General features: G+C 43.4%; 1 protein-coding gene across 13 annotated transcripts in view; it reads right to left on the bottom strand.

Moving 5' to 3' along the window:
* The window catches only part of CREM (cAMP responsive element modulator), a 33407-nt gene extending 18040 nt beyond the window's left edge, over window positions 1-15367 (bottom strand). The window contains exons 1-5 of one of the 13 annotated variants that reach the window (XM_040548053.1): window positions 15209-15367; window positions 10722-10832; window positions 9966-10089; window positions 6664-6777; window positions 2320-2466 (exon numbers count right to left, since the gene is read on the bottom strand). In XM_040548053.1, the coding sequence (XP_040403987.1) occupies window positions 2320-2466; window positions 6664-6777; window positions 9966-10089; window positions 10722-10762 (426 nt within the window). In that variant the 5' untranslated portion in view covers window positions 10763-10832; window positions 15209-15367. Of the gene's footprint in view, window positions 1-2319; window positions 2467-6663; window positions 6778-9965; window positions 10090-10721; window positions 10833-15208 lie in introns of those variants that run through there. The other 12 variants (XM_040548054.1, XM_040548051.1, XM_040548056.1 and 9 more) reach the window with 12 other exon arrangements.
* Window positions 15368-17104: the final 1737 nt, after the last annotated feature.

The following is a 17104-nucleotide window of genomic DNA, read 5'->3' on the forward strand; positions in this document are numbered from 1 at the left end:
ATCTTGGTCATTCCACTTAGAATTACTAATGGCCACCCCTTCTTGACTGTGAAGACAACCAAGAAGTCAGGAACAGCGGCACTTTGGTAAGATGGTAAGTAACTAACAAGAAAATGTAAGCATTTTAATGTGGAAGAGGAAATTTTCTGCAAGAAGTTTCAAAAGTTCTAATTTTCATCAGGATACAAGAGAGAAATGTAATGTTTGTTTCTTCTAATAGCAAGCAGCCACGTCCACGAGGCTTACAGAAGGGAGGCAGTGCCATTTCTCCTGGCCATCAGTCCAACTTCTCCAACCTTAACACGCTGTTCTGCATTTGAACAAATATAGCTCACAACAAATACGAGCTCATGTGCCTCTGTCAATACCTGATATATTACAGGGGAGAAGCAAATAACAAAGTCAAATAATCTGAATTGCAAGCCCTCCTACAAGTAAAACAACAATAACAGAACAAAGAACACAAGCAGACAAGTATTTTTCATCCAGAAAGCAACAGTGTTACAAGAAAAAAAATACAATTAAATGCCTTCCAGCTTAAAGCTGCAGGTGTCTGAGGGAGAGGTCATGCAGGCTTTACCATCAGCCTTCAAGATATTTTTATTTATGTATTTTATTTATTTATTTAAGCAGACTGATACCATTTTCCAAGTCTCCCACTATCTGGCAGAAAAAGTATGCTAAGTTAAAGCCAAACAATCTGGAGGAAGCGCCAGGTGGCAGGATAAAGTGCTTAAGAAGATCACAGAAGAGCCTAGGCAACCTCTGCAATGCTGTACTGGAGTCCTTCACAAGGCTTTTTTTTTTTTTAAAAACAGCATCTTCAAGCCCTTCTGGGAGAGTCACGTTATTTGCCATTAACATGCTCAAATGAAAACAAAGCCAAAAAAAATGGAACTAACAAGTTAGTATTAACCAGGACACAGCTTTCCCATCTCTGCTCTTTCGGGAAAGAGAGGGCAGAGTTGACTCAATACAACAAACAGTCGATCTCCACCCCCTAAGACGACACAGCAGCAGCTGTCAAGAGATTCGGGAGAAATTCCTCCTCCTGAGCTCCGCAGCAAGGCCTGTTTTTGTATGTATGCCCCAAGCACAGCAACATGAAGAAAAACAGTGACAGAAACTAGGACTGACTATAACATGATTATTTGATAAAGTTCACCCTGGCAAATTATAGTTAGAAAGAATTCCCAAAAAGAGTATTTATTTTTTGAATATTCCAATTTGCCTTCAAGTCTGACCAAACCCAAGCCATCTACTGCACCTTTTCAGCAGCAATCTAGAATTTCCAAACTTTACCATGGTCCATCATCTACACCTACAAATAAACTACTGAATACCTGGCTAAGGTTTTATTCTTGTTTTCTAGGCTCTAGGATACATATACTTGCATATGCCTTTTTATCTATTATACTTGAAAGCTACTAAAAAGTTTCAAAGCAGCTTCTCAAGAAGACTGACAATACATTTGTTTTTTCCTGACTACGTTGCAACGACTGCAGGTAAAACAGTTCACACGTAACTTATCTAGTCTTTCTTTGCAGAGATCATCAATTCTACTTGCAAGAACCAATTCAGCCTTCATTTTGCAATCAGTTTTTAAGGAAGGATCAAAGACATTCCTGCCTACAAGAAAAACGCTAATGGGAGGCTTGCCTAGTCATTTGCAAAATAGTGCAAAGTCATTCTCTTCAGTCTTTTTCACTACTTAAAAGCTCTGAAAGCTCTCTAAGCATTTTGTATCGGTCCCTGTTTTCTAACATCAGCAGGTTCAAACGTGAAGATTTGCCAAATAAACGTTTATTTTGAGGCTGCCCTTATTTTTGCTCTTTACTTATACACACCCACAAAAAGCAGTACCAGATGCTCTAACTGAGCCTGCTACACCAACAAGGAATCATTTGAAGCTATGTTTACTTCCATCACATCCAGATGCTCTCAGAAATACAGCGTAAGAGACACTTGCAAATTTCCATTAGAATCAGGACGATCGCGGAGTTGAACGAAACAGAAGAACTGCAAGGTACGCTAAAACAAGGTCATGTTATTACACAAACTTGCTGTTGCAAAAGTTCAGGGTTCCAAGACACAATTTCTTAAGAAATAAACAGGAAGCATTAAGGAATCGCTACACAATGCTTGCTGAGCTGCTACTAGCTGGCTGCTTGCCACCGCCCTCCCCACCCCCACCTTCCTACAACCGCACGAGTAAATCTCCCAGCGCCGGCAGGAATGAAGAGAAGCTGAAGATGAGGGCAGGGGCATGAGTAATGAAGCACCAAATATTCATGAAAACAGAACAATAAAAGAGCTAACCTGAACAGCTTGCATTTGTGGTGACTGAATGACTGAGGGCTGTGTGGCTTGAATGACACCCTGGACATGAACAGTTTGACCAGAAGGCAACTGCACTAGAGTTACTGCTGGAGATCCTCTTCCAGCACTTGATGCAGCTACAGAAACCTGCAAAAGTTACAACCATCATGTTTAAGAAACACGCCGCAAGATTTCAGTAAATGCTTTTAGAAGTGATACTAAAACAAACCGGTTCTGATGCCGTACCCAGAACAGCTTAAGCGTGTGTACTGATCTCACACACAAGTACACAAGTCTTCATAGGAAAAATGTGGTATCTCTCCAAATGGTGTGGAAAACTGAGCCCTACCAAACTGCAAATCTTCATCCTTCCTCCCCTTCCCCCCAGAGACTTCACATTTTCTTTTCAATCAAAAACAACCCTAAGCTATCACAGAGTAAATCTGCTGTCGCTAGCATGAAGGCTAGGAAGAAGCTCAAGAAACATAACCAAAAACACCAATATTCATTCAAGTGGTATGATGCAGCAACAAGATACAGAGCAGAATGTTCTTGGTCCAAAAAATATCCACAACTGTTTTGTTTTTGCTTTGTTAAGCTAAAAGTTTAGGTTCAACTTTTGGTTTTCAGATGGATGTCTCAAGGGATGCGATAATAGGAAGGAAAAAAGCGTTCAATAAAGCAATGCATGGGTTTGTAAATTGTTTTAGTTTAATAAATTCACTTTACATATTTCACAAAACCAAGACAGAGTTGGAACACTTAGATACAACTAAAATAAAGTACAGACAAATCTTTAAACTTAGCAGAGCTGAAGAAAAAGGTAGCCCCGTTCTGTTCAGGAAGACATCTGACCCCTTTTTATAATGACATCACAGAGCCCAAAAGCTTTGCCCAGTCCCTGGCTCTCAATCACCTGTATTGATGCCGAATGTGTTAAGAAATAGTTAAGCATCTACAGACTAAGAAATAACTCAAATTTTATTCTCTTACTGCTAAAATTGTTATCAGAAACAAATACTGAAGCAAAAGAGAAAACACTAAGACTGATCTCAAGTTCTTTGTGATGAAACATCCTGAAACTCAGAGTGAAGAGGAAAAAAATTACAAACAACTTCATAAAATCATACCATAAAAATAGATAAGTCTTTCTGAAAGTAAACTGCATTGAAAAACTTAATTTCTAACTTCCGCATGAACAAGAATAAGCCCTGAGTCATATCTAAGATGCTGATATCTTCCCCTTCCTAGCTTGGTTCTCAGCCCAAAAAGGTAGCTGGTGTGAGCAGTAGAGGTAAAAAGAGATGAGAGTGAGAAGAAAAACATGATTAATGCCCAATTTGAAAAAAAGTGTTTAAAGAGTTTTGTATTTTTCTATATTCACACTGAAGTTGCTTTTTGGGGGTTTTGTTGTTTCTAAATTCCTAATATTAAATGACGCTTTATTTATGATCAGTAAGCCATTGCTTGTCTGGGAAACGTTTCTTTCCTAAGGCAAGAGAAAACGTTTATCTACTATTAAGAGGAACTGCTATCAAGAAGAGCAGATGTTGGCCCACATTATCTCAAAGAAACGATGTTTCTAGCAAACACAGAAAACTAGCAGACACAGGAGCTTGTCCACATTCACTATGCAATTGCTCGATTGTTGTAATAAACTGAACAGATTTTCAGGAAATAAAACAATTGAGGACATTTTTAATCCCTAAATGCAAGCAATCATTCCTTAAATGGCATTAAATGGCAACATGGAAATAGGATACACAAGCTCTCTTCCCAGTCTATACCACAAATACCAACATTATTATCAGAATACATATTTGAGATCTAGAACATCTTGAACGTCCTGAAGATCGTGATCTATTTTCTGTCAGTCAAAGCTGACATCATCCCAAACCCCAGCTTCAAGGAAGGAGCATGGAGCAGTCTAAACATTTACAAAGCACGCTAACTTTTCAAAACATTACAAAGGCAATTTCACCAAACCTTTCAGTTTGCAGCTCTCAAAGATAGCAGTAATCTGCTACAATTCTCTAGGATATCAGGAAGAACACGTTGAGTACAAACACCAAACTGCACTACATGTACAGTTTATTAGTTCCTGTGTTTGGTACACAATGGGTCAGGCACATATAAGCAGGAAGTAAACCAGTACTCAAAATTAAGAAACGCTGTAGTCATTTAAAAGCTACTTATTCATTCAGTCTAACCGCACAAGGAGGGAAAAAAATAATAATGAAAAAATCACTCAGCTAATAGTCTAAAGTTGACAGTATCACAGGATGAATTGTTTTGTTCCCATTAATTCAGAAAGGAGATTAAATGGAGGTGGAGGGTGCAGGGGGAGGAGAGACAATAGTATCTTTAAAGCTGGTTCCAAAACCAAAAAGTGATTTGCTTGCTCATTTATATCTGCTTTAAACATCTCAACTTGATGTGATCATAGCTGAGTTTCCACCAATTTCTGAAAGTTATACTGTGTGCACATTCATGTTATTGCAGTCCCTACGAACTACACTTAAAGTCTGTGACTACTTTGTCTTAGGTTTGTTTTCTAGAACTATGACAATTTCCAACGTTGTATTTGCACCTCTTTTACAAATTTTTAAAACTGTAAAAATAATTTTGATTCGCATTTCGCTTTGAATTGTTTCGAATTGAACAGTCCTGTGTTAGCCGAGACACTTCTGCCATTTGAGGCTATCATGCATACACACTGACTGACACAACCCTGGCAAAAAAAACATTACTTTCAGCCGTCAGCGATGAGCAATGCTCCTTCTAACATCGTCACTCCGAGGGCTGTCTAGCACAATGCCCGAAAAAAATCCCTAAGCAATTCAGCAACACAGAGAGGGAGCGGAAGATTAACTGCCCAAGTACCTGATTAAACAGTGCAAGGGTTATGCCCCAGCAATTGCTAACAGACTTTGGATGTTGCAATATCCTTTGATGGTCGAGCCTCTTACGTGTGCAACAATCAAGCCTAATAGCTTCAACAAATACCAACCACGTAGTCTGTCATGGCAGCGTGGGCCCATACTCTGTACGTTTGGAAATAGAAGAGCTCCCTCTTGCAAAAAGAGGGAAACAAAGCAAGAGGCACCCTCCCACCCCACCCGTCAAAAAAATAAACAGGAATTATCTTCACACCGAGATACGTATTCTTTCAGGAGTTCAACTGCTTATCAGTTCTCTGACTTCAAGATCCACGGCTCACTGCACAGCTGTCCTGCGTACACACACACACTGTCACTCAAGGTCAGATAACTTTCCCCTACAGGGTACTACAGAGTTCATACTGACGCTCAACCTTTCATGCCTCAAACACGGCTAATAGGAAGTACGCCACGCGCAGTTCTACCTGATTTGTCTCTCAGCTGTAGAATTTAAACGCTGCAAGGACTCCAGAAGTAATGAGAGGAGTGCTTCTGGAAAAGAACAAACCCTTTGTGGGTTCGCCTAACAGAAGAGCACAGGACTTGTCATGCTCAGGTACTGCCTAGCCTTTGCAAGGAAAAGGTGAAGACAGGGAAGTTTTGGCCAATTGCACAGCCAACACCAAAAAGGAAACTCCTAGTTTTAAGGAAGTCAAGGTTAGACTGATCTCAGCCACTTGGCAATAGCATACCCTTGAAGAAGCACAAAACAGTGACAAAGCTGCAGGTTCATAATGCTCTACCATCAATTTTCCTAAATGCCCTGGACTTGCACTTGGCAGGCTGGTTTTAGAGCCACATTCACAACACTATGGAGAACTTCTACAGTGCTCAATCTCCTAGGAGCAAGATTTAATGCAACATTTCGTGCTGCGAGCCCAAAGTGAACGTCCTTGAAGTGCTAAACCTGACTAGTCCCGGCTCACAACAGCTCTGCACTCCCTGCATCAGAAAGGTCCCTCCTAATCCCTCCGACAGCAGTTTTCACATTGTAAATCCTGGCCCATGTCTGGTTCAGGGCCAGCACGGTGAGGTCAACAGAAAATATTTCAGATCAAGGCAGCAAACACAGCTCTAATAATAGATGGAATATAACAAATGCAAAAACTGATTCAAAGAACTTATCCAGGATGCAGGATTAAAGAAAAAAAAGTACTTTATCAAAATTGAAAAAGTTCTAAGCATATTGCTCTTACTTATTTATAGTTATACTCAGTATATTTATGTAGCTGAGCACAGTACACCACAGAATGCTATAGACTCTAAAAATGCTGCAAAATGAACATTAATTTAAATAACAATGCACATGTAACTGTTCCAAATTTTATCATTGATATTACGAGAATATTTCAGTCCAAATCAACTTATTTTTCTAAGAGCAGCCCTATATGCATTAGCATATCACCTGTGTATATGAGACAAAACCCATGGAGACGTTTTCCACCTCACACCTCTGCTCTTCACTGAGGAAAAGGCATCGAGCTTCTCGTTTGGGTGTTCTACACAGTTCAAACAGCTTCTAAAGACAACCAAAATTTTTATAAATATTTTCTTACATAATTCTGTTGGTGGCTGGGACTTAGCATCTGTGGCTGAATTCCTTGCATGCCTATCTTAATCTATATTAATTAACTTTATTACAAAAATATCCCTTTAAAGGCAGAAATCGTCAGTTTTGCCTCAATGGATGAAAGATGCATCTCATTTTGCTAGTTTCTGATTTGCTAATTTTTGCTTTTGCAGGAAAAAATGTTTTACTTTCATCATCAAAAATTGCAGGAGCATATAACTATCTATTACACAACATAAGAAAAAAAAAAAAGCTCTTATCTCTGCTAATAAATTATAAGGGGTCCCCATAGCACTGGAGGTTATCCCACCACACCACAGCTCTCCATCCAAACAGTATCAATGGAATGCTTCAGCATAAAAACAGCGCCTGCTCTCTTCATACAATCACCACACTGATTACCTGGCCGGCCTTTATCACACTAGGTGGCAGGTATTTCTCTAAAAAGCCTGAATTCCAGAGGAGGAAAACAGACAAACAAAACACACTCCTATGCAGTTATATCCTTCAGCATTTTCCTCATCATTCCCTGGACAAAGTATTAATTCAACAAAAGGCCAAGGAAATTAATAACCATAAAATTCCACCTGAACACAAGATTTTTTTTTATTTTTTATTTTTTTTTTACTGTGAGGGAAGTCAAATAATGGTACAGGCCAACCAGAGAAGTCGTGGAGTATCCATCCTTGGAGATATTCAAAACCCACCTTCACTCAGTCCTGGGCAACCTGCTCTGGCTGACCCTGCTTGAGCAGGGCTATTGGTCTAGAGGTCCCTCGTTGCCTCAACCATTCTGTCATTCTTTGATAATATACAGAGAACCGCAAACTGAGTATTAAAAGATAATGTATGAAAATGATTTACTTCTAACTGAACAAAACCAAGGTTGAAAAAATATCTGCCTGGAAAAAAAAAATAAAACCCCCACACAGATGTCTGAAAAACAACCCTCAAGTTCAGCGAGCAGACATTTTACCTCTTGGTAGGAACCAACTCATCCTACTTTTCTCACATTACTGTACAACTTCAAGAAAATTACTAGGAGAGATGACTGGAAGTGGGAGCAAGCTACATGTCAGTCACTTTCAGTGGCTGCCTTCTCTTAACTGCACTCCTTCAGAGGTAAAAGAGAGGGAAGGAGCTATCTGTGCCCTTCTGTCCCAAATTCACAGGTGCCAGACCAGCAGCACAGCCACAAATCCCTTAGAAGCGCCCCGAGTTTCCCACCCCACACCCAGCAGAAGCAGGTGGGGATGTTCCTCATCCCAAGAAGTCCCTGCTTCCCCTCTCACCATGGCTCTCTAACCTTCACTGGGACGACCTCTCACCTGCAGAACGTGCCAGGTGGGAACGTAAACTACGAGAGTCCTCCTCATCTTAGACCAAACTAAGCTCCCTGCAAAACCAGGCCTTTCCCCTTTCTCGGCAATAAGCTCTCCTCCCAGGTCAGGCCGACCCACCGAAACACGGCGGCAACTGAGCCTCAGGGCGCCGAGGGGGTGGGCACGGCCTCCCGGCTGCCCAAGGCCAGCAGTGCGTGTCCCACAGGCCGCAGGGGTGGCAGGAGGAGCACGGTGGCCTGGCCTGAGGTGGCGAGGCCCCCGCTGGTCAGTGGCCACCACCGGGGGCTCCAGGGGCCGCCCGCTGGAGGCCTCCCGGCTCCGCCATTTTCCTCAGCGGCGCCACGCTGCTGAACCCGCTTTTCTGGAAGGCCCACACAGGGACATGGACTCCAGCTGAGAGCACCGAGCAGCTCTGAGCTCTGCCCCGGCTCCTCCTTTTGGTCAGAAGGCCTAAGGAACTCAGAGATGTAAACTCCAGACTATTCTCCTCATCAGTACTTCAAGAGTTATTGGTTTTAACTGAAAGACCTAAGGCCCCTGCCCAGCATGGCTGAACCTCATCAGTTACCACCACGCAGTACTCAAGTACCAAGAGATACCAGCAGAGACTGTTGTATGAGCTAATGGCTTACAAGTAAAATCTGTTACGTTAAAATACCGAATTTGAACTATTAAAGAAAGATGAAATGAAGGGGTGAAATCAGCAGAAAAAAAATATCTTGGTTTCATACTCCATTCTTCAAGGGAAAAAACAAAACAAAACAAAAAAACCAACACAGGATTTCCAGGGATGTAGATATCAAAACCACAACCCAATACCACAGGTTAGAAAAAACAAACAAGGGTTCTACTTGGTGTCTGAAGACCCAGAAAAACCCAGTTGCATTCACTCTTGAAAATAAACCTATAACGTAAATCAAGTATCTAACACGCCACATACATGGCATGAAATAATGGAGCATCCCTCCCTTATAGTTCAGACAGAAATCTTACTAACTTCTAACTTTTGATGTGGAAGAATTTCTCTAAAGTTGTGGTGGTGTTTTTTTTTTAAAACTCAGTTCCTTTATTTCACAAAGCTGTTTTGAAGATCCTTCAAAGGGGTCTACACAACGTCCTGAAGCTATAAATCTTAGCACTGGCAAGAACATTCTCTCAAGTGCTGAACCTTTCAGTGCTTATTTTCATGTTTGAGAATTGTTATTATGTCATCTTTATCCATTAACTGCCAAAGAAGTATCCAGGTATGATTACTATGTAGAACATGTACATTTTAGAAACCCAGATACTGTCATCACATGCACAGAGATGAAACAGAACAAGCACAATTGTACTTGCAAGACTAAACACATGCTATAAAAAAATGGAAGTAGGAAAGAGCAATGACTATTTTTATTCATTTTCACTTTTGTTATGCAACTCATCTTCAAGACACACATTTCCACTGTTTGATCTTGCAGTCACCTCAATTCTTTAGGACTCTATCCTCATCTGCATAACAAATACATACGATCATCTGAGAAAAGTGTAAAGGATCCCTAATGATCATTCTGAAAAGCCCAGTCTCCTAAAAGTGTCACCTTTTAACAGACCTGATGTTATACTGGCCTTTCGTTAAATACAGCAGGTATGGTTTTCAGTATAAGCTTGGTGTTTTTTCCTATTTAATAACAAGACTTACAGCACATGACAACACCATACAAGTTAGTAATTTCATCATCAACAATAAAAGAATCGTAACATTTCTGAATGTCACTTTATCGATTCTTCTCGTCCTTCCACATTTCAGCTTACCTGAGGTACTGAGGAAATACGACTTTTGCCTGGCTGACTCTGATCATGAACAGCATCTCTGTCTGGCAGAGAATCCACTGTATTTTCATCCTGTTGCGATTCAACCATTTCCATGGTCATCTGTCTAAAAGTAAGTACACACATATATAAATTTTGTTGTATTAAGGTTTATCAGGCATCTAGGGAGAAAAGAGCACTACGAGATTATTTTATATTTGGAGCAGTAAACTAACAACTAACAGTAAACACATAGATCTTTCTCAAACTTATCAGATTAATTGAAGTCCTTTCTTCCCACTCACTCACATTAAATCTTCATTCACATAGCCACGAGCTATAAAACGTGTGCTTTGGAAAGCTGCAAGGAGGGGCAGTTCTGGAAATGCTTCTCAGGGGAGGGATGAGCAGAGCCCTGGGGTCTTGAGCAGCGCTGGCCGAGGGTCTACAAGCACCGTGTTCCTGCACAGCCCACCAGCACTGCTTGCAGAGGGTACCTCGTGTCTCCCAGCAGCCACATGCTGGAACAGCCCTCTAAAGGCTCCACTGAGACCAACCCCGGTCTGGGATTTGTACTACAACTATCTGCAAACTGCTCGGGGCTCAAGACCCTCAGCTTTTCTTCTCATTCTGCAGGTTTTAAAATTAGGGCAAGTTTCAGAGAAGAATAAACAACTCCCTGACCCTCAACTTAAACTACAAGTTTAAACTCGATAGAGAAAGCTTCTAAATATATCTGCTGTATAGAAATGCAGTTACCTTACGGTTGCTTTTCCATATCTCTTGGCACTCTTAGTCATAACGGAAGATGTGTGTGTGTTAAAACAAGGTTCTCTTCGGCTCCCTTTCTCTCTCCTACCACTCTCTGCACTGAAGGTGTAACATGGAACAAGTGACAAGTCACAAGCATTGCCATGGCAACCGTGCAAGTCACAACAGAACAAAGATGGGGATACAGGTCGGGCAGGCGGGGGATATGGGACCTACAGAGCCCAGCGTGCCCCGCAGACGCGCTCCCAACTGCGCGCGGTGTTAGGGAAGGAATTAAGACCACAGCAGGAAGTGACACCGCTAGGGGCTGTAAGAGGCAGAAAATAGAGCTTCTGCAGGCTCAGATCAGCTGGGTTCAGGCCCTGGAACTAGGGCACGGCAAGCCAGGCCGAGCGCCACCTCCAGCTGTCCCAGCTGGCTGGGAGAGTCCCACATGCTGCAAGTTAATGGCGCTGCGTCCAACTCAGCTCCTTCTGGGGCAACACAGAATAAAGGCATGAAAACACTGCTTTACCTGTGTGGTAACTTGAAACCACACAGGTCAGAGATGAACCCAGTGGAATGACACAGAGCAGCAGATTTCAAACCTGCGTTCCTCCAATGGGGTCCTACTGACCGGATTTAACAGCCTGCCTTGCTGGCAGGACATCACAAATTAAGCGCTTACACTTGTCGGGGTATTACTGCGAACAGAAGTTTTACACTCTGTGTCAACACCGATTCAGATCAAATTCATAATTTCTTTCAACATTCCTGCCTTCTCGCAGTTACAACTCATCAACTCTTTCGCTAGGTACAAGCTCATTGAAGGGCTACTTTAATACACCAAACTGGACAACTCTGGGGAGAACGTTTTCACCAAGTTTTCCACCATAATTTTTCAAAATGTTTATCTTATTAATGCATTTCATTTGTATACATGTATTCAATAAAAAAGTAGAAAATGTGTTTGTTCCTTAGTAAACTGGGAATATCCACAGAGCTTTCACGTTTGAATCTGTATCTGGTTCACCTATGAATGCCTCCGTAAGCTTCAGAACAGCTCACCCACCAGGGCAGGTTAAATGATGACTATGTACAGGCACCACAGTCATTGCAACCTCTTCCTATACGAGTACAGTCAGATTTAATTTCACTTTGTACAGGCCTTGAAGTATTTTGTTACCCAAAGCCATCTGTCACACATAACCTACTGCTGAAAACACGAACAAAAAAACAAACCAGAAAACCAACACGCGAGTATTTTCATCCCACTGAAAACATTTCACAGAAATTTTACCTGGCAAGAGCCAGACTTCATTTCATGAACAAACAGGTTTTATGTTCTAAATTGTAGCTTAATCCTTTCCTGATTGCAGAACACTATCAAAAATGTTTTATTTTACTACTTTTATTATCAGTATCTCTTTCCCAAAGCTTTTCCAGCTGCTGCAGTCCAGTAACTGTTAGCTAATAGCTATGAAAACAGCATCAGCACAGCAGAAATTCCAATAAAAAGTTATTCCTAGTATTTTATAAAGTACAGTACAGGGAAAGAACTGTTTTTTAGATTATCTACATTAAATTAGAAGAACAACAGCAAGCATTATATACGTCAGTGAAATAGCAAACATAATTAAGACATGGCATACATGAAAAACTCAAGAATTGAAATATATTTTCCACCTATGAACGTGTATATTCTGAGTCAACACAGACAATGGCTTATTTTAAATCTTTAGCAAAGAAGAACAAAAACAAGACTTTTATGCTGATTTTTTTTATGCTGCTTTTCTTTAGTGTTTTTTTTTTGTTTGTTTTTTGACAGCCATTAAATTCAAATTTACCCTAGACCATAGCAAAACACTACTTCTAGGTAAGCTAAAACCCACTTATTTTTGAAAATATGGCTGTATGTTGGAAAACTGGGTCTTGAGTAACAACGCTGCAGAAATTCCCCATCCCAATTACAAAGGTCTAACTACATTCTACAAAACCAAAACAACCACAACAAATACGTAAGTACTTTTAAAAGATTTAGGTTGACATGAAACTTCTATGAGAAGGCTAACTGAAGATATATTGTAGCCTATTAATATCATAATTCACACATGTTACAAGATTAAGAACCTTCCGTAAACATAACCATAGGAATTACTAAACTCACAGACAAAGGTCACTTGCAGCCACTGGCGCCCACGGTGCCGTGGTACAGCAACATCACTTTACGTGGGCTCACACACAGCTCAAGACTGTGCATGCTACGAAACTTCTGAATTCCACAATCTGGTCCAGGTATCGCTGTCTTTAGTGCATTTTCATAAACTCTCAGATTTATATAGCCTGAGCCTTACAGGCTGTTTATTTCCTGTATTATCTCATATATCACTTAACCATGAATGCCGAAGTACTTCAATAAATATGCAGAATAAAATGGAGTAGATCAAAACAATGTTTTTCTAAAACATCAGTTGTAAGAAAGTTAGTAATGCAGAACCTACCAAATAATTTCTTTCATGTCTCATACTCAATCACTCCACACTAAAGTAAAATTCTAAAAGATTTTTTTCCCTTTAAGTTTCAAAGAAAAAAAACACTGTTGTCAACCACTTAAAATCCTTTGTATAGGTGTATCAGTATTAGTACGCATCACACTACAGCTTAAATTAATTAAAGCCTACCCTCTGTATAATATTGTAACCTTCCTCCTGTTTTACAGGAAAATTAATCAATTAGTTTTAAAGGATACAGTCCTAACCTCCATCTAAAATGATACGTTTTTCTTCACTGTATAATTAACGATATACAAGCTTTAGTCCTATATTCACCATTAATACAATCATTTCCTACATATTCTACCTTGGTTGTTTACAATGACTGGACACTAATTCTAAATATTAGTCTGGATTTTTAATTTAATAAACAAGACATACCCCTCCCACTAAAAAAAAAAGGGGGGAAGGAATGGCTTTCCCTAACATAAGCAAAGATAGCCCTTTCTCCCTACAAGCAGATCTTCAAGATCTGGCAGGAAGCTTAACTGTTATCTAGTTAATAACATCTTAATACCTATTAATATATGTATTTACTATAGTTACTGACACTTAGGTACGGTAGCTCAGTAGCAGGTAAACACCGATTAAGAAGATGAAGATGCATACAAAACACACCAAAAGCTTCTTCAGCTGGTAACAGCAGCATCGCCGATGGGACAAAACTGACAGCATGAGCTCGAGGGAAAGGTAGACAACTGGAAGTCACATCTGTAGGTAATGCCTTTAGTACCTATAGGTGGCATTTTTTAGTATATTTTGTCCATAAAGGACAAGGATAGCATCTTTAACGATATAGTTTTCTGTGATAAAGGTCACAAAAAAATTATTTTACCATCAATAGTGCTATTTGTTTTAGAAGCATATCAGTGAATATTAATGTGAATATTTAACGTTTGACCGTGAAATTCAACTGCATGCGCAAATCGGTATAAACTTGCATGCATGACTTTCCCATTAAATACCCAGAGCCGTTTTAAAGGTAACTTCTTTATTTCCACAATACTTCGTACATCGGTGGCTGTTTACAGAGGTGGCTTATGACAAAGGAAGAGGCTTAGCAATACGCTTCAACCCCTGCTCCACGCACCTCTTTGAAGGCTTTTATTCTCCGGGAAGTTACTAGAAAGCAAGCGTGTGAACTTACACAGGCCTATTTTGCACTTACTGGCGGCCTGGCCGTGAGCGTGGAAGCACTCAGAGTGCGCTAGTTTTGGGGGAGAAGATTGCGTTTAGAGGGCAGCGCTGCCCTCTGCCTCGCCGTGCTGCTGTGAGGAGCGCACCACGGCGCCCGCAGCGTCCAGCCGGGGGAAGCCGCGTTCTGACGGCGTTTCGTGGCGGCAGAACGCTGCTCTCCCATCGCCTAACTTCCATATGTTTTCCTCCTTTTCCTTCCCCACCCTCCTCTTCCTCACCGGGACCCCAGCTAGCCCCCCAGCCTGGTACCTCAGGATCACCGCACCCACAACGACCCCAGCAGCCGGTACCGGTCCTTACAGCCCGGGGAGCCCTGAACACCCCTGAGGGCCGTGCCAGCACCGGGGGCCGTTTAACCGCTGCGAACCCCGGTGGAAGCGGGCACAACCCTCCCCGCCCACCCCCAGCCTCCGCCGGGCCCCCCGCCGCCCCTTCTCCTCAGGGGGCGCCGGGACAGAGCCGCTGCGCCCCCCCCCATCCCCTCATCCCCCCACCGCCCCGCCCGGCCCCGAGCTCCCCCACAGCGGGCGGGCGCGGCCCTCCGAGCGCGCTCCCGACGAGGACGCGCCGCCCCCGCCCCCTGGCGCGCGCTCCCGGCGGCGCAGCGCCCCCCTGCCCTTCCCCTGCCCGCCGCGCGCCGCCGCCGCCCCGCGCGCGGCCCCGCCGCCTGGGGGAGGGGGGGGGGGGAGGGCGCGTGGGGGGTGCCGGGCTGCGCGCACCCGTGTCCCCGCCCCCTCCCGCACTCACCCGGCGCCCTGTGCGCGCTGCCCCCGTCACAGGGGGGGTGGGGGTGGAGGGGGATTGGGCCGGGCAGAGCCGCGCGTCGCCCTCACGTCAGCGCTGATGCAGCCGCGCCGCCGCGGGGGCGCTGAGGAAATGGCGTCCGCGGCGACTCCCAGCGCCGCCGGCCGCCGAAGGGGGCGGGGCCTGGCTGCGGGCGGCGCCGCCGAGTGGCCGAGGGGCTCCCCAACGGCAGGCGGCGGGGCCAACCGGCGCCGCGGGGCCGCGGGCGGCGCTGCTCATTGGCTGAGGGGCGGGACGAGGCTGCGGGGGGCGGGGCGTGTTGGGGGGGGCGGGGGGCGGCTTGGTTGTAACGCCCGGGCGGGCCCGGCTCGGGGAGCGGGGCTGGGGCGGGGGGCGCGGGGGGACCCGGCAGGGCCCTGAGCGGGGCCGGGCAGCGCCGGGAGGGGCACGCTGCTGCACACCCGAATTACACGGCCCAGTTTGTCTTACACCGTTAGGTATTGCCCCTTCCTGGGGGTTGTTTCTCTGTGAGAAACCGTGCGGCGGTGTGCCCGGTAAGGAGGAAAGCCCAGCGTTGTTTTCCCGCGGCTCGCAGTGGCCGGGGAGCGCGAGGACGCGTCACGTTTGTCTTGTTCACAGAGCGGAGAGAACCGAAGTATCGATTTCCTGCGTTTTCAGAAATAATAACCCTTATCTCTGACTCCGTGAGAAGGGAATTGCATTTATCTACGCGGGCTTTGCCTTTGACCGCTTACTTTGTTAACGCGTCTCGCGGAAGTTACTTGACACACCTACCCAGATCACAATCCAGAGCAAATAATACATTTTTAACGTCCCCAGTGCTGATGAAAGTTGTCAGTTTGCGTTCTGCATTTCCTCTGCCGAAATACCGAACAACCCCCTTCCTGTGTCGGTTCTGTTTCCCTCCTTTTGCGCGCTGCATACACTGCTGTGTGTCTCTTCGGGGTTTTAAACAGGCGTTGCTCTTCCCGTGATTAGTAACCCGTTAGGAACAAACTTCTGATGCCCATCCGTCAAGTACGTGCTTTACTAGAACCCCCTGGCGAGCTAGAAAATATTTTATAGAATAATAACATAATCAAATGAGCCGGCAAGCGTAAAAATACTGAGAATAACTGTGCTGGTGCCTTTGGAAGTAATTCTGTCCCTGTCTAGTGTATTCAAGAAGTCAAAATCAGCTGCTGTGATGCTAGTAACACCTCAAATGTATTTTTAAAGGTGGAAATCTGATTACAAACAGAAATGTTGAGAGAATGTGTTAAAGAATGGAAGCCAATGGAGTGAGCTGTTTATAAACAAACCACAAATTTCCACGGAACTCTGGTGGTGTGAATTTGGAAAAGCAGTTATTTTCTATTAGTTTTCAAGTAGGTCATTAGCAGCTTTTAAATGCCTACCTAATAATTTATTACTATTTGTACCTTTTTTTATCTAGTTTAGCGAGGTATATTAAACTGTGTGCTAGGTTAAAGGTTGGGCTTGATGACCTCGGAAGTCTTTTCCAAGCTAAATGATTCTGTGATATTATCTAAATGAGAAATTGAAAATTTAACTTCCAGTCTGAGAAACATCTGGTCGGAGGAATGAGTGAACTGCCAAAGGGATTTAGTCTTTAGGGATGTAAAGATGATTAACCAGCTGCAGCTCTTGAATACTTGACATGGCTTACTGAGGCCGGTAAAGTTCTGCCTGGGTTTAGTCTGGCCACTGGTCAGTGGGCTGGAAGAGGAAGGTAAAAAACAGGAAACATTGCATCCTTACTGTGGCAAGGCTGGGGTAGTGTATTTGTTAGCTGAGGCAAGAACAGTCTTTGCTACAAAAGTGCATCGCTGCAACTAAAATTATCCTAAAATTGTTCTAAGAGGGATCAGTCCCTGA

Source organism: Cygnus olor, chromosome 2 (genome assembly GCF_009769625.2).
Source record: "Cygnus olor isolate bCygOlo1 chromosome 2, bCygOlo1.pri.v2, whole genome shotgun sequence".
Classification (NCBI taxonomy): Eukaryota; Metazoa; Chordata; class Aves; order Anseriformes; family Anatidae; genus Cygnus; species Cygnus olor.